Below are 25,189 nucleotides of genomic sequence, written 5' to 3' on the forward strand. Positions count from 1 at the left end.
CCCGCCCTTCCCCACCATGACCCAGGGCAGAAAGCGCACTGGGGAGGGGAGATGAGTCCCCAAGGCTGGGTCGGGGGGCTCACCAGCCTCACGCTGTTGGCGGGGCACGTGCTGGTGTTCAGGGCTTGGCAGTCTACGCAGGAGCCCTGCACGGTACAGGGGCATGGGGGTCAGTCACGCCGGCTTATTCAGCAGGCCACACGGGAGTGGCACTGAGCAGACACCTGGGACAGGAGAGGAAGCCTGCCCCAGGGAGCAGGGTGGCGTTCAGGGCAAAGGCCCCGCAGCCGGTGTGAGGGTGTCACAGGCCGTGGCAGGAGCTTGGAGAAGGCGGTCTGGAAGACGCATGAGTGACTTCAAAGGTGCAATCAATAGGACTGGTGGGGTTTCTGGCAGACTCTTGGGGGGTTGCATCTGGTCCCCAGAGCCATGATCGACCCACTTACTCATTTGAAGAGGACCAGAGAAGGCGCCAAACCCCAGGAAGACGCTTCCTCTCCCCAGGAAGACGCCCCCTGCGTGAGCACCAGGCTGTCCAAGCCCAGGCTCTGGGCCCTTACCGCCACAATCTGGTGCTGCTCCTCACTGCAGTGCTTGGGCAGGATGGGCAGGATGGTCGGGGGCAGCAGCACACCCTCCAGCATGTGGATCACGCCATTGGCAGCCAGCACGTCCACTTTTCGCAGCGGGACCCCTTCAGGTCCCAGCAGGATGCGCCCCTGTGGAGAGCCCAGTGTGCCTCCCACCCTGCCCAGAGGCCTCCCTGGCCCAGTCGGCTTTGCTGGCCCCTCCCTCTGCAGCTCGGTGCCTGCTGAAGGCCCGGCCAGTAGATGCTCTGCTCCCTTCTTTTCAGCGACGCTCCCTCGGGCAGTTACTCTAGTCTCCCCGAGTAGCCCTGGTTCCTGCCACATGGGGTTCTCCCTCCCCGCCAAGTGTTCACCCTCCTCCTCGGAGTCCTCCTGCCGCAGGTGCCCAGGAGAGGTGCCTGCCTCCCGTATGATGCCTCCCCACCCGCCCTGTCCGGCTCAGAGCACAAAGACGGGTCTGAAAGAGCTCAACAGCCGGGCGGGCAGGCAGCCCCGGCGCTGCGCCTTCTGCTTGCTGCAGTCAGGGAGGACATCTCACCTCCTCAGAGATATTCACAGCCAGAACCTGGTTGGCCATGGTGAGGACTCGACTCTTCGAGATGAGCTTTTCAACAGTCAGCTGGGACCAAGGAGAAGGTAGCCTTAGGCAGGCCACTGGCACCCCTTGAGCATGCCCAGTGCTGCCCATGGAAGTCCCAGCAATCTGCCTTGATCTCCAGACTCTCCTTTGGGCTCTGATAGCCCAGATGGGGACCCTGGCAAAGCCCCCAGCCCCCCAAACACACACACTCCCCAGACAGTCCAGCCGCGGGTGCAAGCCAGTCGCCTTTTTGGAGGGGAGCCTCTCACCTGGCCGTGACTGTAGATGTGGTACCTCACCAGCTCCTGTAGCTTGGAGAGACCCTGGCAGGGGACAGAGGGGTGGTCTCCTGGAGGCCCTGGTGCCCTCACATCCAGAGTCCCTTCTCCCCCCCCGAACTTACTGTGGTGAAGAGGTAGATCAGGCGGCCGTCACGCAAGCTGTCCACAGCCTCATTGCTTGGAACAAAGACTGTGAAGGGCCCGGGCCCATCCAGGATAGAGGGCAGCCCACAGTTCTGCAGTGGTGGGAGGGAGGCTCAGGGGGGCTCCAAGGCCAGCCCCACCTCTGATCCCTGACTGAGGGGCCTGCCCTCGGCCCACCCACTGGGAACCCCCACAGGACTAAGTAGGAGTCGCAGAAGTGGGTCCTTACTACTGCAGAAGCTCAGGGTGGTGATGGACAGCGCTAGGATGAGGCGTGGGCAAAGGCCTCTTCTGTCTAGGTGCCAGATCGGTGGGGCAGATTCTGGGGAATGAGTTCATTACAGGGTAAGGGCTCACCTCCAGGATGGTTTCAAACCGGCTGAAGGCCTCGGTGGAGGCGAGGATCTGGCTGATGGTCCTCTGTAGGAAGGGAGGAGCATGAGGGTCCGGGAGAAGAGGCTGGGAGGAGCTGTGCTCTAGAACTGCCTCTGCCCCTTCTCTGAAGCCTCTGGGGGTCAGAGGTCACCTAGTAACCAGAGGTTGGGGAGGGCACTGGCTTACCTTGGGGTCCTCAGGGAGTTCTGCGGGGGACTGCTGCCGAAGAGCAGTGACCACGTGGAAGACTCCGTTGGCTGCAGGATAGTTGGCCTTGTGGATGGTGAATGTCTGCTGGGGCTCGTTTTCATACTTGTAGGTGTGTTTCTGCTGAGATCCGAGGCCTCTGGCTCATTCTCTTGGGGCTCCATCCCTCCTCCACACTTTTTGCCTGGGCTTTGCCCCCCTCCCGTGACTTCTCTGGCCCTGATGCTAAGACTCCTCCCTTACCATGAAGCGGTTGAAGGTCACAGTGATCTGCTCCCCAGCCAGCGTCCACCACCGGCGTGTATGCTGGGTCCCTGCCTCCTCCAGTATGTGCTGGCCTGCGATGATGTGCTGTCTGCAGAGCTGCCGTGCAAGGGAGGCCTGCGGGCACGTGGGGTTCGGTGCCGAGTGGGCCCAGGGCAGGCAGGCCTCCTCGGGTCCCCCCTTCCTGAGCAGTGCAGGGGACAGTGCTGGCTCCTGGGTCCCCCTTTCGCAGAGTGTGGATTGGGGATGCTCTCAGGCCGTGGAGCCCAGGCAGGGACCTGTATCAGCTCCCTGGGGGAGGTGCTCACATTTACTGTCCTGGAGAAGGCCGAGATGGATGGCACCAGCACAGTGAATGGCCCTGAAGTGGTGAGAAGCTCCCGGCAGCCATGTTCTGGGGGAGAGGGGCAGAAAGGACACATGAGAATGGGGCCGGAAAGACCCACGGGCATCAATCCTGTTTTGAGGAGTCAAGGTGGGAGGCACTGGGGCTAGGAAGAGATGGGGTCAGTACATGGGGAGCTACTGCACGCCCACCACAGCCCACTGTCTCCACATCTCTGTGGAGTCCACCTGCCCGTCCCTCCCTGCCAGCAGTGTGGGGGCCAAGGGCAGGGCCATGGGCAGGTCGCGGAGGTCACATACCCAGTATGGTGAAGGCAATTCTCAACCTCAGGAAGACCACGCCAACCTGGCCGGCCTTCTGTATCTCGTGGAGCAGGTGTCCGTAGCAGGCACGCCCATCCCCCACCTCGCCCTCCTTGCACACACAGCTGGGAGTACAGGAGGACTGGTCAGGTCAGGTGGCCAGTCCCTCACACAGCTGTCCTACAGGTGGCCCTCGGGCTGAGGGTGAGCCCTACACCCTTGCCCCTGGCCACTCCACCCTCTCTATTCTGCCCCTGGCGACCCATATTCAAGGCCCTGGTGCCCACCTGGTCTTCCCATCGTGGGTCACCTGGCAGGTGGCTGACCGGTCACAGGAGTGGGGGGAGCAGTAGGCGAAGCAACCCGCTGAGGCATTGCTGTTGATACTGACCAGGCCTGGCTTACAGGAGCAGGAGGCCTGCTCCACCGGGCAGAGGCAGAGGGTGAGAGCACGGCCATGAGAACCGCCGGCACCCACAGAGTGCCTCTCAATCCCCGCAACCACACCCCAACAAGCGGGCTTTCATCCTCCTCCAGCTTTGCAAAGGGGCAGCTGAGGTGCCCAGCAGACCCAGGACTTGCCCAGGGCCCCACTGCCAGAATGAGTGGGAGGGGTGGTGGGGCAGTGGGAACCCGCCCAGGGCCCCCGGTCACCTTGCCTGGCCTCTGATACAGACACACGGTGGAGTTGCTGGGGCAGCCCCCGTGGTTGGCAGTGCACGGGTCCTGCGGCAGGCACACCCTCCCGTCGCCATGGTAGTTCTGGGGACAGCGACACTCCGCCTGCCCGCTGGGGCTCAGCGAGCACTGGGCCAGTGGTGAGCAGAGCGATGGCGAGCAGGGGTCAGGACCTGCCGGGCGGAGAGCCCAGTGAGCCAGGTACTGGGCAGCCTGCCTCTCCACAGCCTCCACCAGGGTAACCCAAAATTGGGGGGGGCGGGCAAGCTGACTTGACCTTGGGGGCAGGCCCACCCCGTGTAAATGGCCGGACTGAACTTGCGGTTGAAGGGTGACCTCCGGCCTCTGCTCACGGGGGCTGAGGGTCCCGGCACAGCCCAGGCTTACCTCGGCATTCACCGTCCTGCTGGGTGTAGCCGGGCAGGCAGCGGCAGGTGGGGGACTCCGCAGAACACTGTGAGTTCCGGGGACAGTGCAGAGCCTGGCAGGCGGGCACCTCTGAGTGGACAGAAGAGAGTGCTGCAGCGGCTTGAGAGGCCCCCCTGGGAGGAACCAGGAGCAAAGATGCTCTGCTGGATTTGCTGTGTGACTCTGCCGGGGCCCTGCCCTCTCTGGGCCTTGGGCAGCGAGTCCCTGAAGGCACAGCCTCCCTCCAACTGGCGGGTGCTGGCTTGAAAGAAATTAGGCTGCAGGCAGTGGCCCTCTAAGGTCAAGCCCCCCCACTGCACCACTCCTGCTCTGGTGGCACAGGCCGCTGCCTGCAGCACTCACCTTGGTCACAGAGGGGGCCGGTGTACCCCGCAAAGCACAGGCAGCTTCCATCCCCGAGCGGCCCCTTACGGCAGACACCATGTACACATCCGCACACTGGGAGGGACACACAGAGACAGGAGACCCCAACCTCACCAGGGGCAAAGGGACAGTGAGCCCCTTCCCCCCACCTCTCCACCGCTCGGCTCTGGCAGGCACAAGCTCAAGAGTAGAGCTGTGACCCAGGGCCACGGATCCTGGGAGTTGAGAGTGGCCTGGTCCAGCCCCAGAGCTCTGGGGGGCAGCCCGGAGGATACCCCCAAGAACAACCCAGAAGTGTGATGAAACAGAGCTCACGGCCCAGAAGGGGAAGGGAGCTGGGAGGCAGCCTGGTGGGGACGGGCTGCAAGGAGAGGGTCCCCGGGGGCGGGGCACCGGCATGCCCTCCTGCCTGCCAATGCTCACCTGACTGGCAGTCAGGCCCGAACCGGTTGGGGTCGCGGCACTCGTGGCAGGCCGACCCGCTGAAGTTCTCCTGGCGGACGGGAGCACCAGGTCAGTGTGGCCTCACCGCTGCCCCCCACCAGCCCTGCCTGGTCCTTACCTGGCACACGCAGGTCCCGTTCCTGTCTATGCCATCCAGGCAGATTCCGTGGCCACTGCATGGGGTCTCAGCACCCCCCGGGCACTCTGTAGGTAACACCCCAGAACACAACTGTACCTCAAAAGCTCTGGATTTAGCCCTGACCTCAGTAGCTCTGGCAGCCCCAATGATCCCTCCCCCAGGGCTGCCACACTAGGCGGCCACGGTGTGCTGGCTGTCAGTAGGTGCTTTACTGAGGATGGGGAGCCAGGTGGCGGCGGGCACAGGAGCAAGGTGGGACACCCCTCATACCATAGCATTGGGATCCCCAGTAGCCAGGGCAGCAGGCCTTCTGTACCACATTCTTCCAGCACTCCAGGCTGCAGCCTCTCATGGACACCAGAGAGTCCCCAAGCTGTACCTCGTAGCTGCAGACAGGGCAGGCTGGGAGATGTGATGGGAGCCCCTGCCCCCACGCCGCCAGCCTTCCTAGCCAGCTCAGGAGTCTTATCCTGCTCCCCCTGTCTGGCCCTGGGTCTCACAGGTAGTAGGCACCCAGAGAAGACTCTGCTCTCTTCTTCCTTCCCTCTTCCCATTTGGGTCCCTCAGAGGGACTGTCAGAGTGTGGGTGAGGCCTGGCCTTCACTCCTCAGGCCTAACAGAATCTCCCAGGTTCTCGACCTCCCCATGAGATGCTCCTGTACCTGCAGTCCTGTGATATCTTTTCTGGGAACTCCCGAAGCCAGCCTGGGGGACACGCCCGCTTCTTGATGGCAGGGCACACGGTGCAGGGTACACGAGTGACAAACTTGGTCTTGACATCACAGTGTTTGGATCGCACCTGGTTTGGAGGTGAAGAATTGGACCTGTCCCTATCCTGACCGTCCTGACCATCCTCTTTGGGCCTTGGTTTCCCACCTGTTCAGTGGGGCTGTGGTGAGGACAGGAAGGTCCCTTGCAGGGGGATCCTGCCAGCATTACTTATCACTGCCACAGCACAGCCCCATGCCAACAGCCATGTACTTCTGCCCAAGGCCCAGAAGCCTGTCTACCTGCTGGAGAATCTGGCCACTTTCTTCTATTTCTGTCCATTCAGATGAGGAAAATGAACCTCAGGCAGTGGTGTTGGCCTAAAGGCACCCAGTGGCCCATTAAGAACCAGCAACTAGAAGCTAGAGCTCATTTTTTCCTTCCAGTTGAAAATAACTGACTTAGCCGGCACTGTCTGGGAGAACACAGCAACTCCACCAATTCCCCGGCACGGGTCCCACACCACGGGGCTGGACCTCTGCTCTGCTCTGGACACATCCCCAAGTTGGCGTGGAATGATCCTCTCAGCAAGCCCCAGGGCCCTCCCTGCTGCCACAGAGCCAGCCCCAAAACTGGGAGTCTGGGCTGCATGAACAGGCGTGAGCAAACGTGTCTGTTCAGGCCAGTTACTCTCTGAGGGCCTGAGTCCAGGCCTGACCCCCCCCCCCCACATACCCACCAGGAGCTAGAAGTCCACTGCCTGTCACTGGATGGGCCCTTTTTGGCAGAGGGGACTAAGAGGAACCAGACTTGAAGCAGCTCCCCTGGGGAGCTAGAAACTGAAGTATGGGTGACGGCTACCCAGGGCACTTCCCTAGCAGGGAGAACAGCAGAGCCACGGCCGGGAAGTGGGAGGGAGCAAAGGACCATATGTGACAAGGCAGAGCAGCCAAGGAGAGACTGAAGAGGTCAATGAGGTGCGGCCGAACCTGAGACAGTCTGTGTTCCAAGTGGGCCTTCTGGCTGCTGTGTGGGGAACCGCAGAGGCACGAGAAAGCCCTGGTCCAGCAGGCCTACTTGCCACCTGCCACAGTTCCCACATCCAGCACGAGGCACCTTTATAGCAAAACCAGTCCTAGTAACCCACCGTGTCGTCCCCTGGAAGGACAGTTCTTGTGGGCAAAGGGCCACAGGGATGGTACACTTAGATGGAGAGGCTCTGGGGGTTTGGGACACGGTCTGAGGAAGCTGTCGTCATAGGAAAGAACATAAAACAAAAACCTGAACACACTGTGGTCCAAAGAGTGGGCCCAGAGCACCTCTTTCCTAGACCAAATCACGAATCTGGCCTGTCAGGGCAAGAGAAGAGGAGAAATAGAGCCCAGCGCACTCTTCTAAGCAAAGGAGACCTCAAAGCCTTTCTGCCGCTGAGATTTGGCCTTTTCCGCTTATGCCTTTGCGGTCTGTAAAGAGAGAAGTTGCTTTGAGCGGCCTCAGCGCCAGAAGTGGGGTTGTTGTGGTCTCATTCCGCCCCCCCCGCCACCCCCCACCAGGCTGTTTTTGCTGAGCCAGGGATTGATCAGGAAGTTGGGTAACTTGGCCGGCGGTTGCTGGCTCAGGGCAAAAGCCAGGCTGGTGGCAGGCTCCCCTAGGGCACCTGGCCTGCTCACACAGCTGCCACTGCAGTTACCACTGGCCCAGGGACCGCCCTTGAAGGAACACTGGCCCACCCTGGGGAAGGACGTCAGGTGAGAATGCTGTCCTCACATGCAGGCGGAGCAGAGTTCACTGAAGTGGGCACGGAGGGAACAGGAGTCCCGGATTGTGGCGTGGACACTCACACAGGATACTGTGTTTGTGCATGTGTGTGCAATGAAGGGTAAACCAGGGGTCAAATCACACTCCTCCCCAGAGACCGCACAGGAGACCGGCACTCAGGCCCCCTCTGCCCAAAGCCTGGGCGGGAAGTAGCAGTCCTGGCCCACTGGGCGGAGTGAGGCTGGACCCAAGCCCGGTGCTGAATCAGATTCCCTTCCTGTGACACCTCGGGATTGTCTGAGCCTGGCAGGTGCCGCCCCACCGCCCTGCCCCAAGTCGTAAATGATTTTGTAACGTAGCACTTCTGGGGAGGTAGAGTAGACAGGAGGTGGTGGCCTGTTGAGAGAGGTTGGAAGAAATCCCCCAGGTTCTAGGGCTGAGGACACAGAGCCCTTGGAAGAAATGCCCCTACCCTAGACCAGAGAGAGTAGGGGCCAGTGGCCAATACCTCTCTCCCCTCAGGCTCTGGCTTGAGACCACATCCACCAGCACATCCCTGGCACAGAAGCACCTGGTGAACACGTTATTGCATGGACAGGCACAAACACGTTATTGCATGGACAGGTACTAAGACTCCCGCTCCAGGAGGCCTCCTTCTATTGCCTGAACTGGCTGTTTTGGGGTGAGCCCCGTGCTGCCCCTCATGGCTGTGCGACCCAGAGGTCATCCCTTGCCCTCAGAACCTCAGTTTGCTATATGTACAATGGGTGTCATGCCACACGGGCTGCAGGGAAGCAATTCTGTATCCTTGTCCACAGAATCCCCATCCGCTCCGCTGGCCCTGCCTGGCTAAAGATCAGCTCTGAAAGGCAGACTGAGAAGCTTCCTTCTCCGACAAGGGAGAGATCCTGGTCTGACAAGCTGGGACATGAGGAGGCCGATAGCAAAGCCTATGAAATTCCCTGGCACTGTACACAAGGGGAACTGAGGTGGAAGAGGAGCAGGAAACCAGCCGCAGGCCTCAGCATAGTCTGGAACACTCGCTCTTCCATCGTCACTGTCACCTTCTCAGCCTCAATTCTGCCAGTCCTCCACCCAGACCAGAGCCCAGAACTGGTAGGGCCTCTGCCTGTCCCTGCTCTGAGTGTCCACAGAATATGAAAGAAAGAGCCCAGCGGTGCTAGGGGCCTGTGTCTCTGCCCTGGCCCTATCTGGTTAGAAAACCCCTTCCTTCTCTGCATCTCAGACTGTCCTGAGTCAGCTACAGTTGGTGTCACTGAGGAGGGCCCCTCGCCTGGAGGTAGGTCCCAGCCAGGTAATTCTGTTTCCATAATCAGGGGTTGGCTCTTCCAGAAATTCTGGTAGGACAAAGTTACTACTGTGGGGCTTGGGCGGACCTGCAGACAGACAGGCAGCCTGGAGGGGGTTGGCAGAGACAGACAGCCGCACCTGGGGCTCCTGTCTCACGTTGGGTAGGGAATACCGGGTGGCATCTGGAGCGTGGCTCCAGATGGTGACCGGCCCGTCTCCATCACCCGTGGGCCTTGGCTTCCTCAGGCAGAGAACAGGACTCACTGCCCGGGGCTGAGGATTCAGGGAAGAACACACATGTGGCCCTGTGCTGAGCGCTGGATAAACAGCCTTTCTTGGGCTTGAGGTTGTTATTGTTGGTGGCTGCTTCTCCAGAGGGATGGTGGCAGACCTCATTCTATCTCCAAGCACTCAGGCTGGACACAGGCACACACACACATGCACATACGCCCAGCACACGCATGTTCCACATGAGTTGTCTCGAGCCTGGAGGCCATCCTAGCTGCTGCCCAGGAGAAGGAGGCAGAAGACCCAGCCTCCTTATGGGCAGGGAGGGCAGGAGGCTGGGCCTGGACTGCTGACCCTCAGGCTGGGTGCCCTGGGACAGCTGCCCAAACTGCATGGCCATCCAGCTGGGCACATTGAGGAGGCCAGGCTGACACACCCCTGTACCCCAGACAGACACAGTCCTCAGTCTCGGGAGCTCTAGGCACAGCTCAGGCCCTCTGGTCCCGCTCAGAGGTCAGATGAGCCCAGGCCGCCTTGTATGTTCCCAGACTTCCCAGCGGGAGGTGCTCCCTCCCGCTCCCACCCCAGCCAGCAAGGCCCATACCACAGGCCCCGCCACTGGCTCATACTCACCTGCTGTGCCCCGATGACACTGGAGCCTGGCAGGCAGGCGGCCAAGAGGCAGAGCAGGAGGTGGCCCCGGGGCCCTGCCATGGCTGGCGGCTGGCAGGCACGCTGACCCGGGCAGTCGCCGTCCCAGGCAGTCGGGCAGACAGCGGGAGCTGGGGAGTGAGCACTGGGAGGCAGGCACAGCAGGCAGGCGGGACAGGGCGGCAGCTGCTTTAAAGGCAGTGGGAGGCCCCGCCAGTTCACCCCCACAGGAACCCACCAGGACTTCCTCCTGCATATCAGCAGCCTGCAGGCGGAAGGGAAGGTGCTGGCCACTGACCCCCACGTGGACCGCCTGAACCCTACTTGGGGCTTTCCGGGCTAGGGTCCTCCTGGCTCACAGGCTTCCAACTCCCCCATTACAGTGGGGTCCACCAGGGCTTGTGGAGCCCACTCCAATGTAGGGAAAACAACTCTCCCGCCCCTACTCCCTGCCCCCAGCCTGCCCGCTCAGTGTTTCATTCAGGGGCGGGGAGGGGTCCTGGAGTTGGGGGTTGGGCAGTGCCTGAATCACATCTGTCCTGTTGCTGCTGCCTGGCAGGCTCCGTGCTCGTTCAGTGGACAGCGGGTCAGATAGGAGCTTCCCTCACCCGGCCGCCCTTCTGACAGCGTCTGCTGTCCCCCCCCCACCCACCATCTAGCAGGTGTAAGGTCAAGGCTTCCCACAGAACCCGGCCAACCACTCCACAGCAGGCTCTCCCACCTGACTGCCTGCCTCCCTGCCCACCCCTCTGTTCCAGCCACGTGGGCCTTCCTACCCCTTCACCTGGTCAGGTGAGCGCCGCTGGGGCTGCTGTCACCCCAGATCCTCTCAAAGAGGCACACCACAGGTCCAGCCTCGAGTCAAAGGTAACTAGCTTTCCCCTCATAGCACTGGCATTGGTTTAGTTTTTCTGTCCCCCGAAATGTCAGCTATGGGAGTGTGGGGACAGCGTCTGGCTGGGTCACGTAGATGCTCAATGCGGACCTGCGGAATCAACTTTTTTCCTTTATTATGTTATTGGTGGGAAAACCGAGACTGAAAGTCTAAGTGACTTGTCTAAGGTTGTTCAATCAGTTTTAAGATTCAATCCTAAGCCCCTGCCCACCAGTGGGTCTTGGGCTGGGACTTGGCGAGGCCTCTGTGTGCCAGGTGTGGAGCCTACAGGCTCTGGTGGCCACTCTGCCATTACAGATGACATAGCTGAGGTGGAGAGGGGCAGGTAGCCATTTACAAACCCTTTGAAAAGGCCTGGGTGGAGGAAACCTTGTCACCTCCTCCTCAGTGAGTGTGAAGGTTGTGAATGGCATGACTCCCCTGGAATTTGTGGCTCCACTCCCCGCCACTCCAGCCTTCCTCAGGGTGATGGGCCCTTCAGGCCAGGATCCCCACTCTATGGGCAACAAGGGAAAACTGAGCAAAAGCAGGGCTGGGTGGAAGGTGGGCCACTCTCTGTTCACTTTCCCTGCACCCTGCCTGGCAAAATGGTCTTGAAGGCCTGAGGGCCAGGGTGAGAGGTGAGTGTGTGTGGGGGTGGGTTAAGGGCCTACTCTGGGATTAGGAGTGGGTGGAGAAAGGGTGGGGAACAGGGCAGGCTCCCAAAAAAAATCTCAGGTCCTACCTCAGCCCTGAGGACATGAGTACAGACATGGATGGGCACCAGGCCTCCCTCTCTATAGGTCCTCCCTGCAGGCCATCTTGGCGGGACCATCAGGGTCACACAGTAAGTAACCCTGAACTGCACATACAACAGGCTGTAGCTCCAGGTGGTGGGTCCAGGAGTGATGCTTCAGACCTGCAGGAAGCAGAAGGGTGGTGAGCAACAGTGCCAGGTGTACCTCAAGGGGCCTCATGAGTTCTGGTTTGCCCAAGGCTCCTGGTTTGGCCACAGCCCGGCAAGGCCATGTCCAAAGGTCCCCGCACACCTCCCCACCCCAGCTCTCCTGTGCCCCGGGCGTCCTCCCACGGCCCTCCCTCCCTCCTCCCTTCCTCTCCCCCACCCCTCCAATCTTACCTTCCTTTGTCTCCAGGCCACCTTCTTCCCTCAAGCCAACCAAGCCCCAAACCAATGCCCTGCTGGGACCCCAGTAGCCTTGAAATAAAAGACCCAGACTGTGTCAAACTCTGCTTTATTGGAACACAGAAAATAGGCAATGGGAATCACACTTGGTGCTGGCAGTTCTAGGTCCCCCTGCCTTCATCTGCCTCAGCTCCAAGGCCTGGGGGGGTTTCTGCCCACCACAGGGTTCCCCCACTTGTCAGACCAGGAGAGGCCTCTACTTTGGAAAACTGCACAGAGCGGGAGCTTCCAATGTGCATTTTGCTTCATAATTAGCAGCAAATGCTCACAATGACAGCGACAGCAACAAGACTGGACTCGACATTTTAGGAAAAGACATGTGAAGGTAAACCAGACCACATGTTAACAACGGCCCCACAACATTAGACACAACACTGGGGTGCCCGGCCATGCCACACCAAGGGCGGGCAACAGCTCAAGGGAGGCTGGCGATGCCCAGAGAGCCCTGGAGGGGCTGCCCCTTCACCCCCATCATTAGAAAGAAGTAACATGTGTTCACATTCTTTGGGAGGACAGTCAGTGAAGGTACCAAGTGGGAGGAGAAAACATTTTAAAAACAAATAAAGCCTGTGCCCCGGCCCCGAGTGGCCGCCAGGTCATGGTGAGCAGCAAGGGCTGGCTGTGACCGGGTTAGCCGGTGAGCTCAACGGGCAGCTCCCGGCCACACAGAGCCTCCCACTGGCGAGCCAGCAGAGAGATGAGCTTCTCACGGCTCTCAGCGCTGGGCACAAACACCTGCCACTGAACCTCTCGACCTTGGCCACATCTGGCCGGACCACCTGACACCTCCCCGAAATGGTCCAGGGTGACACTGCCCATGAGGTCGTGGCCCTGCACATCGTCAAAAACCAGGGTGAGGGCCTGTGGGTAGGGCTGGTAGCCCATGAGGACGCGGTCCAGGTCTCGGACACGACGGCCATCGTCCAGCCGGTACCGGTCCCTCTGTGGTGGCTCTTTGGCGAACTCAGGCAGTGGATAGTGGACAAAGTCTTCATCCAGGAGGAAGATCTCGGCACTGGTGAGCAGGAGTGTTTTGGGGCGCAACAGGCCTCTGCAGCGCCCAGGTGGGGGTGTGCCCACCTGGAATGCCTGCAGGTACAGCAGAATGCTTAGGGCTGGCGCCTTCTCTGGGTCAGCCATCTTTTGAGCCACGATGAATGTCAGGTCCCCGACTTCCTCCTCACTGGGGTAGGTGAACTTGACACGGCTTGAGTGGATCAGCTCATAGTTCTCCATCTTCCCTAGAGAGAGAGAGAGACGCCCATCAGGGTTGGAGTGTGGAGCAGGTATGTGGTGACGCTGGGAGTGCCAATAGCCCCAAGCTACCCAGCGATGGTAGCACAAGTTGCTGCCTATCACTGGTGGGAGAACACATTCGAAGGCCCTGCACCCATGCCCAGAGTGGAGCGACACTGAGATGCATCTTCTGGGTGACTGAGTGTTTGTTCTGCCTTGGAAAAAAACTGTAGTCAGCTAAGCAGGAAGAGACAGAAAAAGTGAGACAGGCAGAGGTGTTCTGGATCCTGTGTTAGTCCTTGGAGGGAGTGAGGAAGCCGCAGTCAGCCCAGGGGTTAGGTCTGCAGCCTAAGCTAGGCCAGAATACCTGTGGTCTTGTTTCCAAACTCAGAGTAGAAGTCCTTGTCGACAGGCTCAGGTGAGGGTGTGCGTTCCAGTGAGGAAAGCACAGCCATGAGGTGCTGGAGGAAGCAGTGCGTCAGGTAGCTGTCCCGAGTCAAACATGTGACCACCTGCACTGGGCAAGAGCCTGCAGAGAGTGGGCGGGTCACAGTTGCAGGCCCCTGCTCCCCGACCTTGTCCCTGCCTGTGGGGCCAACTCTAGTCTCTAACATTCAGCCCAGAGCTGAAGACCACGGGGGCCCACGTGGGGAAGCATCACAGGCCTGGGGCGATGCCCACTACTCAGGCCGGAAGGGCCATGACATTTTTCTGGAAGGGGATACAGAGGCATTAGGGAAAGAGCTTAGCTTTCTCTCTTCAGGAAGCATGAGTCAGAAACATCCTGCTCAAGAGCCCAAGGCCCACTCTGCCCGCCCGCCCAGCACTTTGCTGCCTGTTGCCTGCCTCCCTGTTCCAAGTCCTGGGGGTGAGCTCTGCACTCAGCAGTTCCTGAAGCTGCTTCCTCCCGCCCCTGGTGAATTGGCTGGTGAGCAGAGAGATAATTCTGCCTGCGATAACGTACCCTACCCACATATGGGGGGCAGGAGGTGGGAGTTCACTGGTGACAATGGCCATCACCCAGAATATGACAAAACACCATAGGTCACTCACCCGTCAGCCGGAAATACTGGTCAAAAAGCCCAACGTTGACTGCCTGCAGGTCACTGAGTTTTAAAACAAAGCACTGGGAGATGTGAAAGGGACTGTTGTTATAGTCAGTGTTTTTCTGATGCCAGAAATCTGTGATGGAGAGAAGGGGACTGAGCATGGTGGTGAGCGAAAGGGTCTCGGGTGCCTGGCTTTGTCCGGCAGAAAGGGGGACCCTCGGCTGACTGGGGAGGCACCACCACCACCCTTAGACACACAGCACCTCAGGGGCGATGCACTTGAGAGTCTGAACTCACCTGGTTTGGAATCATCAGGTGCCCCGCCAACGCCACAGGGCACAGGCGCCCGCAGAAGGCCCGGGGGACAGCCCCTTTGCTGGGGCCAGCTCCCAAGCATGAGCGGGGCCTGGCTTGAGGCTCTCCTGACGGCCCCAGGAGGGAGGACTGCTGTCAGCCCCTGCCCTCAGACAAGGGGTGCAGCCAATCGCTGTGGCCTAGCGCACCGCCGCTGGTCCGAACCCGCCATGCCTGTCTCCCAGGCTGCACTCCGCGGCCAGGCGCCGGCAGGCCCTGGCACCTACCTTGAAGAGGCTCTGAGAAGTAGCGGCGGAGGCCGTCGTGCAGCACAAAGTATACGGCTTTGGTGGAGAGCAGCACGCAGGCAGTCACCTCCAGCCCCGGGGTCTGGTAGAACACCACTGAAGACCACACGAGGTGCCTCAGCTCCTCGTTTTCAGCCTGGACACAGAGGAGCTGGGTTGGGGCCTGCAGCAGAGCGCCGGGCACAACAGCACCTTCTTTCCCAAGCCGGGCCTGGAGACACCCCCAGGCAAGGTGCTGCCTGGGACCCCATCGCCCAGGGGGTCATGCCCACAGCCTTGAGACCAGGGCAACTAGGCACCTTCGCTGCACCTTGTTTTTGTAAAGATTTATTTCACTTATTTATACACACAAGAACTAGGGTGTAGGCCAGAAGTGTGTGGGGTGTGGAGAGTGGTTGGAGGATTCACCAGAGACCGAGTGGGGAGCAGAACAGGTGGATCTACTGAAACACACTGCTGAGGGGAGCCGCGGGTGACAGGAGAGGTCTGCGTGTCGTGTGGGTCAGCTCCCTGGCCGGTGTGGTGCTGCAGTGGCTGCAGACCGCGTCATAGTGCTGCGACTTAACCCCTTGTGCCCCGGGGAAGCCCCATTGCACCTTAATGGGTGTCCAACTCAGAGCAGTGAGAAAGTGTGTGCAGTGAGGTGTGCCTAGGAATCTAAGCGAGGTGTGGCTCGGAGGGCGGCCATGGCAGAGAGGACACTGGCCTGAGGGTGCCCACGGCAGAGAGGACACTGGCCTGGGGACGGCGGCTGGGACCTACCTACCGAGGCCCTCAAATCTGGGAACAGCTGAAGCTGGAGGAGAAACTGGCACAGAGAAGTCTGAGAACCTGAGGCTGAACCTAAGGCCAGCCCCACCTCAGCCCAGCAGGATGGACCGCCACCTCCAGCCACACAAGTGCCACCCAGAGACCGGTGTGTGGGCCACTACCTCAGCAATGCTGCTGTGGAACAGCTCGATGACGGCGCTCCCCCGCAGGCTGGCAATGTGCCGGAGTGCCGGGCAGACGGGCAGGTGCGAGGGGATCTGGTTCTCCTCCGAGACGGACTGGATCAGGTGCTCGCTCGGATACTGGGCAGGGGCCTCTGCTTGTGCCAGGGACGAGGACTCTGCTGGGGTCTCCTCTGGGGAGGCCTCTGCTGGGGCCCGCACTGGGACCAAAGCTGGCACCGAAGGCTCTGCTGGGGCCAGAGCTGAGGAGTCTGCGGTTGCTTGGGCGAGAGCTGGTGCCTCCACTGGGCCTGGAGCTGGAGCCTCTACTGAGGCCTCCTGGGGTCGCTGGTCGTTGCTACATTTCCCAACCCCCCCCCCAAAAAAAACATCATATTAATGTGAGGACCCTGAATGAATACTGACATTACATGCACAGCCTCAGAGTGAAGGGATGTATGTGCCACACACCACCTTGGGGCCCCCTAGGAACTTCACCACAGTGGGCAGGTGCCAGCCCACTTTGGGGATGCAGGGGCATGTCACCTGGAGCCTCAGCACAGAAGCAAGGAGATGGGGAGACAGTCGTGCAGAGCTGCCCTCCAGCACTCGGAGCCCTCGGGGGGTTCTGTAGAGGGCACGGGACTCGAGCTAGATACGAGAGCACACTCGAATCAGCCAGGAAAGGGGGCAAGTGCCTTGGAAGCACCGGTCAGGGCACTGGGCTAGTGGAAGGAGGCAGACCGTGAGATGCCGGGGTACAGACAGGGTTTCCAATGCCTGCTGGGATGAGGAGACAATGAGCTGTGTCTTGGGAGAGGAAGGCCAACAAATGCCCAGCTGGGGAACCCTAGGGTATCTGAAGCCGGGGGGATAGAGACAGAGGCCCCATAAAGGTCCAAGGCCTGCTTGAGCCGCAGGTGGGGCTGATTGTGCCCCACGTGATTATACTGACTCAGGCAGACACTGCTGCTCTCAGCCCACGGGTTCCCTTAAGAAAGTCTCAGAAATGCAGAGAGGGGCCCTCAGCAATCCTAGTCTTCCAAAAAATGGGTATGGAGCTCACCAACGGGGTAGCAAGGCTGTGGACTGGGACCCCCAGGAGGGGGAGTGGACAGTGCGTCGCACGTTAAGGCTGTGCTGGCCCCACTGGGCACAGTGGAGAGGGCCAGCCCCTCCTGCCTGCTCTGACCGTTGATGGGATCCCAGGGACTAGTCACGTAGGACCCCACGTGGCAGCTTGTTTTGTGAAAGGACAGCTCTCCTCATCTGCAGCCGGAGGAGGTCAGAGCTGCTCAGCACCAAGCCCAAGCGAGCCAGGCGATGAGGAGCTGGAAAGGGAGAGTCAGGCCCGCTCACATCACAGAGACGCGAGGCCTGGTTTGGGACACAGCGCCGGAGCTCGCTGGCTCCTCCCAGCCCGTCCCAACCTGAGAGCTTGCGCTGGTCTCACCTGGCGCTGCCCTCGGCAGGCTGCCCCTCCCCAGGGGGACTCTGCGACTGGTCCCCAGTGGTAGGCATCTTGGCAATCACCACAGTCTTCAGGTCCTGCGGTGAGGCCCGCAGCTGGTTGTAGATGCGCAGGAAGTGGAACTTCTCATGGGGCAGCACGAAGATGGCGGTGACGAAGCGGTAGCCCACAAGCAGCTCAAGGACGTGGCCGTCAGCAAAGGCGCCCCGGGGCTGGGTGCAGCTGCGCGTGGGGTCGAGCAGCACGGTGGACAGGGGCACGCGGCTGAGCTTGAAGCTGTTGCGGTTGCGACAGTTGTGGGTGCCTCGGTTGGGCATGGGGTTGAAGTCAGCCTTGATGACGTTGAGGTGCTGGGGCGTGAGCAGCAGCCAGTAGGGGATGGCGGCAGACTTGACGGCCTCGGAGGGCGCGCAGCAGGAGCGCCGCACGGCCGAGCAGAGCGTGCAGCTGGCCCACTCGATGTTACCCGAGTAGTCGCCGGCGGCCGTCTGCACCATGCGCTTGTCGCTGTACACCAGGTAGACGGGGAAGCAGCCCTGGCTGCGCTCCTGGCAGCCCCCCGCCACCTTGTAGAAGGTGAGCAGCTGGCGGAGAAACTCCTGCAGACTGGTGTGGCTGCCGTAGAGCACGGGGCTGCACAGCATGGCCATGTGCTGTGGGGCGAAGCACGAGCGCAGGTCCGCATGGAACTCGTGCAGGTTGGCGGCGTCGGAGATGATGAAGAGCGTGTTCTCGCTGTGCCGCACCTTGAGCACCAGGCACAGCTCCGGCATGAGGAAGCCGAACTCCGTGAGGTCGCCGTGCGGGAAGCAGAAGACAAAGCGCAGAGACGAGAGGATGTGCTGGCTGCTGCCCCGAGACTCCTGGTGCGGGATCTCAAAGACAGCAATGCCGAAGTCGGTGAGCACGAGGCAGGCGGCGAACTGGCGGATGCTGCCCTGCACGTGGATCAGGAAGCACCACAGCACCTTGAGGATGCGGATGTGCTCCAGCAGGAAGTCCTCGTCTGCGCCCAGGGCCCACTCCAGAGCCAGGCGCTCCTCCTCGCCCTCCTCCTCTTCCTCCTCATCGTCCTCCTCTTCCTCCCGGCCTCCCTCCTCCTCCTCTTCCATGTCTGGGGGCCCCATTTCAAAATAGCGGTTCTCAGCAACGTCCTCCTCCTCCTCGTCGTCCTCCTCCTCCTCGCCTTGACCCTCTTCTCGCTGGTTGGCAGCTTCAATCCAGGCGGGCAGCTGCCGCTCGATGGCCTGCCGGATCAGTGTGCTCAGGCGCTGGATGAAGTCCTGGTTAGTGGCGGTGTAGCCAATGCAGGTAAAGGGCAGGAAGATGATCTGTCCGGAACCGGGCACCACCTGGACCTCCGGCTCTGCCTGGTCTGGGCTATGTGAGAAAAGGCCAGATCAGCGACACTGGACTGAGACACCCCGACTCCCGTGTCCAGAGATTCTGGCTGTACCCTGGGCCCAAGGAATCAAGCTGTAGGTCTCCCAAGCCTCTCAGATCAGGAGAACCCGCTCCCAGGCAAGAGGCCTGGTGGGTGCCGAGGAGTCCCAAAGCTGGGGCTAGCAGCTTAACTGGAGTCTGCACTCAGGGCTCAGATCGCGGGCAACCAACACAGTCGTGTCCACACCACACTGGCTAGCCCAACAGGAGTGAAACAAAAATTCCTGTTATTCAGAAACTGGCCCAGAACTCCCAAAGCAAGGAGAGCATGAAAGCAGGACTTCATTTGTTGACAAGAGTTCCCTTCAGGGTCAGTGGCCTCTGGAGGGTGAGGCGGGGGGTTGGGAGGTGAGCTAGGTGGCCCTCACATTTATTTTTTTTTTTTGGTCCTCACGCTTAAATTCAAGCTCCTCTTAGCCACTACTGCCCTTGTGAAAAAGCATATCCAGGAAAAGCCTGGGGACTCTCTTGTATAAATACTGTAGGTCTTCGGTCTGTAGGCTTGGCTTCGGAACAGGGGAGAACCCCTGGGCTTTCTCTCCTGGGTCCAGTAAGAGAACTGAATTGAGAATGAGAGAAAGACTGTGCACATGATTTTTTAAACTGCTCCTAAGAACAGGCTGGCCATCCTAGGCGCGTGGGCTGTGTGCTGAACAGGCCTTGATCTGCTGGCGCCTAGCGCAGTATGACATGGAGCAGAGGAAGGCCAGGGATTAGCACTTGGAAACATACCAGAGCCCGTCTCCTCTGTTTGTTTATTTAGAGAAAATAGTAGTCCTGGAGGAATTCCATGGGTAGATTTCTAACAAAATCCAACTGGCTGCTGAGATGCACGAATGCATGAAGGCCCAGAGCACCTTCACAACCTCTCCCTTACCTTGCACCACCAACGGCTCCTGGCACATCCCTTAACTCATCAGAGGGAGCCTGGTAGAAAAGGAAATGCAGTCAGCCCTCACCTGCTGCAGCCACTCCCTGGCTTTTACCCTGGCCGGGCACACCACCATCCCTCACCATCTGGTGAGAGCTCCTCACTGTCTTCACAGACCACTCTGGGGTTCTGGGGCCTGGAGAGGTGGGCACTCACCTATTCTGGCAGTTCACAGCAGGGCTGAGATTCCCACCCGCCTGTCTGATTCCTGGACCACACCATAGCCTCTCAGTCACTCTGCAGTTCAGTTTGTGCAGCTGTGTCAGGCACTGAGGGCTCCATGTGCCATCCTAGAGGACCCCCGTTGGACAGTGGACCGATTTGGCAAATGGCCAGCAGAGTATAGGCTCTGTGGTAGCCAGGTAGGTCCTCCTAATCTCCAAATGGTGGGGAAGACCTGGAGCTGGGAGCCTCCCTCCCACTGTGACCCTGCAGTGGGTAAAGGGAAATGGCGCCTTCAAGTGCTGGGCAGAGTGAGGCTCTGCAAACTGCCCTAGTGTCACAGGCCTGTTGCCGAACAGACAGGGCTGGAGGGAGGATAGGGCACCAAGCACATTCTCCAAGCACACAGCAACTAATCACACACACCACCTCCTCTCCTCCCAAGACACAGGAAGCAACTCTGAAGCATCAGCACCAGGCACAAAGGAGAGCGAGGGGCTGACCCTGTCCCATACTATCAAAGTGACATGAAGGCATGGGCAGAATGTTCCAAGGGTGCCAGGTGACAAAGGAGACACTGTTCTTGATGGCACTGGAACCCAAACAAGGTCAAGGTCTTCTGAACTACTTTCTCCAGAGAAGTCTGCTTACAAGGGCTAAAGGTAATGATTTTACCCCCTGGGCCCAGTGAAAGAGAACGCTTCCCTTCAACAGAATCTAGGGAAGAAAGAGAAACAAGCATATACCCTTAACCAAAGAGCAGAATGTACCAAGCACTGATAACATGTGCAGTAGTAACTCCAGCCAGGCTGTTGACTTCCAGCCAGCCTCTGGTTGCAGAGGTAACCACTCCCTAGACAGAGGAGGAGGGCATTACCTGTCCTGCCGGGATGGACTCCAAAGAATCAGAGCATCCCCGGGCGATGGGCCGGTCCTCAGGAGTCAGACTGTCAGTGGATGAGAGGCTGCTGGCCAGGGCCTCCTCTTGCACGAACATGATTCCTGGAGAGACCAGGGGCGGGGGGCAGGGTGTAGGGCAGGTGGGGCAGGGAAAGCAGTCACTCAACAATCGGGCTGGGCCATTGGGCTGCTGCATGTCTGGGGGCTAATGAAACCCCCAAGCCCAAACATGGAGTTTAGAAGGAAATGTTAAAAACTGAAATCTTAAAACAATTTGAAGAACAAATGACTGCTAATTTCATCTCAAGGTAGGAGGAGACTGAGCATAGACATAAGAAACTGAGGTGTGGTTACAAAAAACTAAACTGTAAGTAAAAAAGAAACCTAAGATAAATCAAAATGAAAAAAGGAAAAAATGTTTGAAATAACAAAGGCTTTATATTTAATCTATAAACCGCTCTTACAGATTAACAGAAAATGAGGGGATACCAGGAGGCTGCAGAAAGAGAGAAGACATTCCACAGAAGGACACCAGTGGATGTGACAGGGAACAACAATGCTCACCCTGACAAATGAGCAAAGTAGGGCAAGCTGGAGTGAGACACCAGTTTTGTCTCTCACTTTGGCAAAGGTCAGACTGATCATATGGCTTGAACTGGGCCTAACTGGGCAGAGGCAGGCGCTGGCGTGGGCGCTGGGAGAGCAGTTTGGCGGTATGTCCATCAAGAGCCTTAAATGTGGTCAGTGCTAGTGCTTTTTCCCAGACATGGACTGAGAGGGGCACTGCCTCCCCGACTTGACATCGCTGAGCTTTGCAGACACACAAGGGGACAAGGCCCTTCTTGTAGGTTCCAGTTTCCTCCAAGGCTTTAAGGACAACCCATGCCCAGTGCCAGCAGCCTTTCTTGCAGGACACATCCCAGAGAGCCTCCCCGGGGCCAACCCCATTGGACAGCACACTGACTCATGCACCCTGGAAGCAGGCGGTATTTCAACCCCGCCGAAACTGATGAATACAGCGTGTCTGGGCCCGTTACTTCAGGTATTTCAAGACTGACCGAGGGTATTGCCTTTTTTAACATCTTCCTAGTTGCACCTGATTGGTGAAGGACAGGCATTAACCCGTGTATCTATGAAGGTCTGGAGGAGCCCAGGGTTTCCCTCCTCAGTCTGGCTTTACCACCAGTCAGTCACCACATCCCAATGAAATGACTCAGAGCTCTCAAAGCCCCTGAGATCACAGACTCTCATCTAGCTCAGTCACTGCACAGGGACGGGACGATGCACGCAGTGCAGGTCCAATGCCTGTGGCTTACGCAGACACAGGACCCGAGTTCGGACACCCGCACATCACGAAGCAACATGGCTATGCACAGGCAGCAAGCAGTCATGCATGAAGCGCACGATGGGGTCTAACCTGGGCTTTTGTCTTTGTGGCTGCTCTCTCCTGCAATAGAGCCCTCTCCTACTCATCCTTTAAGATGCATCTCAAACACCATGTCCACTACAAAGACCTCTCTGCTCTGGAATATGACCTCCCGCCTCTTCCCAAGGCTCCCCAATCAATCTGCCCTGCTGTATCTTGGGCATACAACTCAATTCCCCAAGAGACTCCAAGTTCTTTAGCAGCACTGTCCTGTTCACCCTGAACTCCCACTCCCCCGCCCCCACTAAGAACATAGGAGAGGGAAGCCCTTATCGACCACTCTTCGTGAGCCAGGAGAGCAGTACTAAGCACTTCCCCAGCATCAGCTCATGCACACCTCTCATTTATTTACCACAATTCATCAAATCTAAGATGCGTGGATGTGGCGCCATCTTGGTCTTAGCAGAAGGTGTCCTCAGAAGGTTTTCACACGACTCCATCAGGAATACCAGCTGGCTGACAGCGACTATGAGATGCCACTGACTGAAAGACGCATCTCAATTTCAGAGAAGTCACAAGGTGGATATGTGTGCATCTTAGAATCGATGAAGTAAGGTGGGTCCACTTCACAGTTGGGAAAAGAGCATCTGAGAGGCTACATGAGGGTGCTTGCGTGTACATGGCCGAGGAAGGCGGGACACGTCTAACCCCAGGTGCCTACTCCTAAGCGCTTCTCACTGCTGCCCCTCAGCCCCGAACCTGGCTAGAGAACCAACCATGGCTTTTTGCATTCAGATCCTCTTGGTCACAGTGCTCCGTGGCTCCAACAAGCTGGCTAACAGTTCTGATGAACAGAGACCTGGTGTCCACGGGACAGCCCCCCTTCAGGCAAACCCAAGTGCTGTTTTTTCACAAGTATGTTCACATCTATGGAATGAGGCTGGAAGGGAAAGCTGTTCTCATCAGGAGAAATCCGTGCCCCTCCAGGTAAGACACAGTAGCACAAAGTTAAAACACAAACACCTGTGGATTCCTCCACACTGAGGAAAAAGCAACACTTTCTCACCCCTTCCACCCCCCAGCCTTGTTGGAATGCTGAGGAAATGTGGCTAGAGACAGTCTCTCCATTTCCTTACTGGACTGTGGTCTGTACAAACAAGGGGGCAGGAAGGGCCACTTAGGATGGGACAGGGACGTCGGGAGAGTACAGACACGGGGCCCAACCTTTGTTGTTTCTCACAAAAAGGAAAGAGATGTGCACACCAAGACATCCACCGCAGTTTATTTATAAGAGTGCAAATTTGGAAACATCTAAATGTCCAGTAGCTGGGAAAGGGAACACAGACAGTGAGCAGCACTCTGGCGAGCCCCCAGAGTGAAGAAAGTGAGGAAAGGGGACAGAGGCCTAGGCCTCAACACCAGTGGGCTGTGGCTGAGGCCTTGGGGACAGACACCTCTCACCTGTGTGGTCTCTTCCTTATCAGCTGCTCTGCTCCACTGTGTTCACTCACACACTCACTCATTCGACTTCACGAATGTTGACTGAAGACCTGCTCCCTGGCCTTGAGGACCAGCTGTACCCCCTTGGCCCCAGCAGCTTGGTCCTGCAGCTCCCTGCTGGCTCACCAGCGCTGTGGGCTGCCTTAAAGGCCTTTGGCCTCACAGCAGGAGGTAGAATCAGGGAGGTTTCCTCACAACAGTATAAACTCCTCTCCCCTTGCACATTAAAAAAACAAAAACAAAACAAAACAAAACAAAAAACCCAAAATTCTCAGCCAAGAATGTTACTAAAACCAACCACCACACTCTGACAGCTAACAGCACTGCCCCATTCTCACGACTCTGCAGCACATGGTCGCAGCGGGTGCGCGCCCCAGCTGGGCTTTCCGCCCTAACCTAAGTACTCGCTCTCCCTACGAGCTCGTCCTCGCACTCTTCTTCCTGCCAAGCCTCCCTCTCGCGCATGTGATGGCTGCAGAGTATACTGTACCAGGGCTTAACCCCCCTCTCAGCCTGACGTTGGTCACATCCTATGTTTTGCTAGCATAAACTGCTGCGGTGAGCATTTCCCCTCCCCTTCCCATTATCTTATCCCACTAAGATAAAATCCCCACCATTGGGGTTACCAGGTCAAGGGGTGGGAACGTTTTTCTGGCTCTTGAAACATAGGGTCAAACTGTTTTCCCAAGACCTCACACCAAGTTCTGCATCTCCAGGAGCCCGGGCGGGCGGCGTCTTTCCTGTGTGTCCCGAGCCTCGGCTCCACTCGGGATGGCACACCCTCCCCCTCTTCCGTGGGGGCCAGGCCAGCAGACACTCTCATGGGACCTGCTTCACTCACTCATCTCCGAGGATGCCTGGGTTCAGAGGTGAAAGCCCTTTGAAAACGCTAAGACAGTGGGCAGGTAAAAGGGACTGGTCTTCCATGGGTCCATGGACAGCCCACGTAGCCCCACAAACAGTGTTTGAGGGCTGGGTCATACCACAAGAACCACAGAGAGACAGGCAGTGATAAAAAAACAAAAAACTCCCCACATAGGGATAAGGTGCCTGATTCAGGAAGTATTAAAGTCGACTTCCTGTTAACAAGGAGCCAATCTGCTCACATTGCCAGTGGGGGAGTGAGGGCCTCATGGTCCAACAGCCCCAAACCTGGTCAAAAGTAGCCTCAGGGCCCCCTCTGACACCCAGAGAAACTGGATGTGGGCTTCAGAACAACTGGGGGCTCACAGTAAGCCAACAAGGCCAGGAACCTTGCGCACCACCGAGGGCAGCTGGCCTGTGGCAGACCACAGCCTCCCTGCCCTTGAGCCCTGCAGAGAGCAGGTGCTAGGACCTTCCCAGCCCAGTCAGGGGACCCAAGCAGGGCCTCTGCAGCTCTGCTAGACAGACCATACATACACGATTACCTTGGTTGGAGAGGATAGGCTGGGGCAGAGAGGCTGAGCTCGGAGCCACGGTGGGCGGGGAGCTGCTGGGTCTGACACCAGGAGCAGCCAAGAGCCGGGAGTCCTCACTGACCTGAAGAAGAGGGGCCAAGTCAGCCAGAAGAGAGCACAAGAGAAAGATCAGGAAGGGCGTCATAGACAGGGATCAGAGTAGGGAGGCCCAGCAATTCTCAGAAGCACTGGTGACAGCAAAGGTGTCACGCCTAATCCCGGCACCCCCAAGTGGCAGGTACTATCACTATGCCCACCCTGTGTTCAGTGGGAATTAATGGCATG

The 25,189-nt window shown here is 58.7% G+C and overlaps 2 protein-coding genes across 3 annotated transcripts in view; both read right to left on the reverse strand.

Annotated features, from left to right (window-relative positions):
* Positions 1-9,867, reverse strand: part of STAB1 (stabilin 1) — a 25,230-nt gene extending 15,363 nt beyond the window's left edge. Inside the window, exons 1-19 of the mRNA XM_012720441.1 lie at positions 9,778-9,867; positions 5,802-5,938; positions 5,410-5,525; positions 5,119-5,204; positions 4,980-5,049; positions 4,536-4,631; positions 4,152-4,262; positions 3,741-3,937; positions 3,374-3,504; positions 3,084-3,211; positions 2,747-2,832; positions 2,418-2,555; positions 2,154-2,297; positions 1,950-2,012; positions 1,571-1,684; positions 1,437-1,490; positions 1,126-1,206; positions 561-719; positions 84-146 (exon numbers count right to left, since the gene is read on the reverse strand). Of these exons, the coding sequence (XP_012575895.1) occupies positions 84-146; positions 561-719; positions 1,126-1,206; positions 1,437-1,490; positions 1,571-1,684; positions 1,950-2,012; positions 2,154-2,297; positions 2,418-2,555; positions 2,747-2,832; positions 3,084-3,211; positions 3,374-3,504; positions 3,741-3,937; positions 4,152-4,262; positions 4,536-4,631; positions 4,980-5,049; positions 5,119-5,204; positions 5,410-5,525; positions 5,802-5,938; positions 9,778-9,858 (2,055 nt within the window). The 5' untranslated portion in view covers positions 9,859-9,867. The remainder of the gene's footprint in view (positions 1-83; positions 147-560; positions 720-1,125; positions 1,207-1,436; positions 1,491-1,570; positions 1,685-1,949; positions 2,013-2,153; positions 2,298-2,417; positions 2,556-2,746; positions 2,833-3,083; positions 3,212-3,373; positions 3,505-3,740; positions 3,938-4,151; positions 4,263-4,535; positions 4,632-4,979; positions 5,050-5,118; positions 5,205-5,409; positions 5,526-5,801; positions 5,939-9,777) is intronic.
* A 2,038-nt stretch (positions 9,868-11,905) lies between these two features.
* The window catches only part of NISCH (nischarin), a 33,926-nt gene continuing 20,642 nt past the window's right edge, over positions 11,906-25,189 (reverse strand). The window contains exons 13-21 of one of the 2 annotated variants that reach the window (XM_004676084.2): positions 24,875-24,986; positions 20,577-20,701; positions 19,484-19,533; positions 17,146-18,543; positions 15,693-16,050; positions 14,740-14,896; positions 14,163-14,291; positions 13,477-13,638; positions 11,906-13,114 (exon numbers count right to left, since the gene is read on the reverse strand). In XM_004676084.2, coding sequence (XP_004676141.1) covers positions 12,504-13,114; positions 13,477-13,638; positions 14,163-14,291; positions 14,740-14,896; positions 15,693-16,050; positions 17,146-18,543; positions 19,484-19,533; positions 20,577-20,701; positions 24,875-24,986 — 3,102 coding nt within the window. In that variant the 3' untranslated portion in view covers positions 11,906-12,503. Of the gene's footprint in view, positions 13,115-13,476; positions 13,639-14,162; positions 14,292-14,739; positions 14,897-15,692; positions 16,051-17,145; positions 18,544-19,483; positions 19,534-20,576; positions 20,702-23,231; positions 24,323-24,874; positions 24,987-25,189 lie in introns of those variants that run through there. The other variant, XM_004676085.2, reaches the window with a different exon arrangement.

This window comes from Condylura cristata, unplaced genomic scaffold, assembly GCF_000260355.1.
Source record: "Condylura cristata isolate star-nosed mole 26May11 unplaced genomic scaffold, ConCri1.0 scaffold00004, whole genome shotgun sequence".
Lineage (NCBI taxonomy): Eukaryota > Metazoa > Chordata > Mammalia > Eulipotyphla > Talpidae > Condylura > Condylura cristata.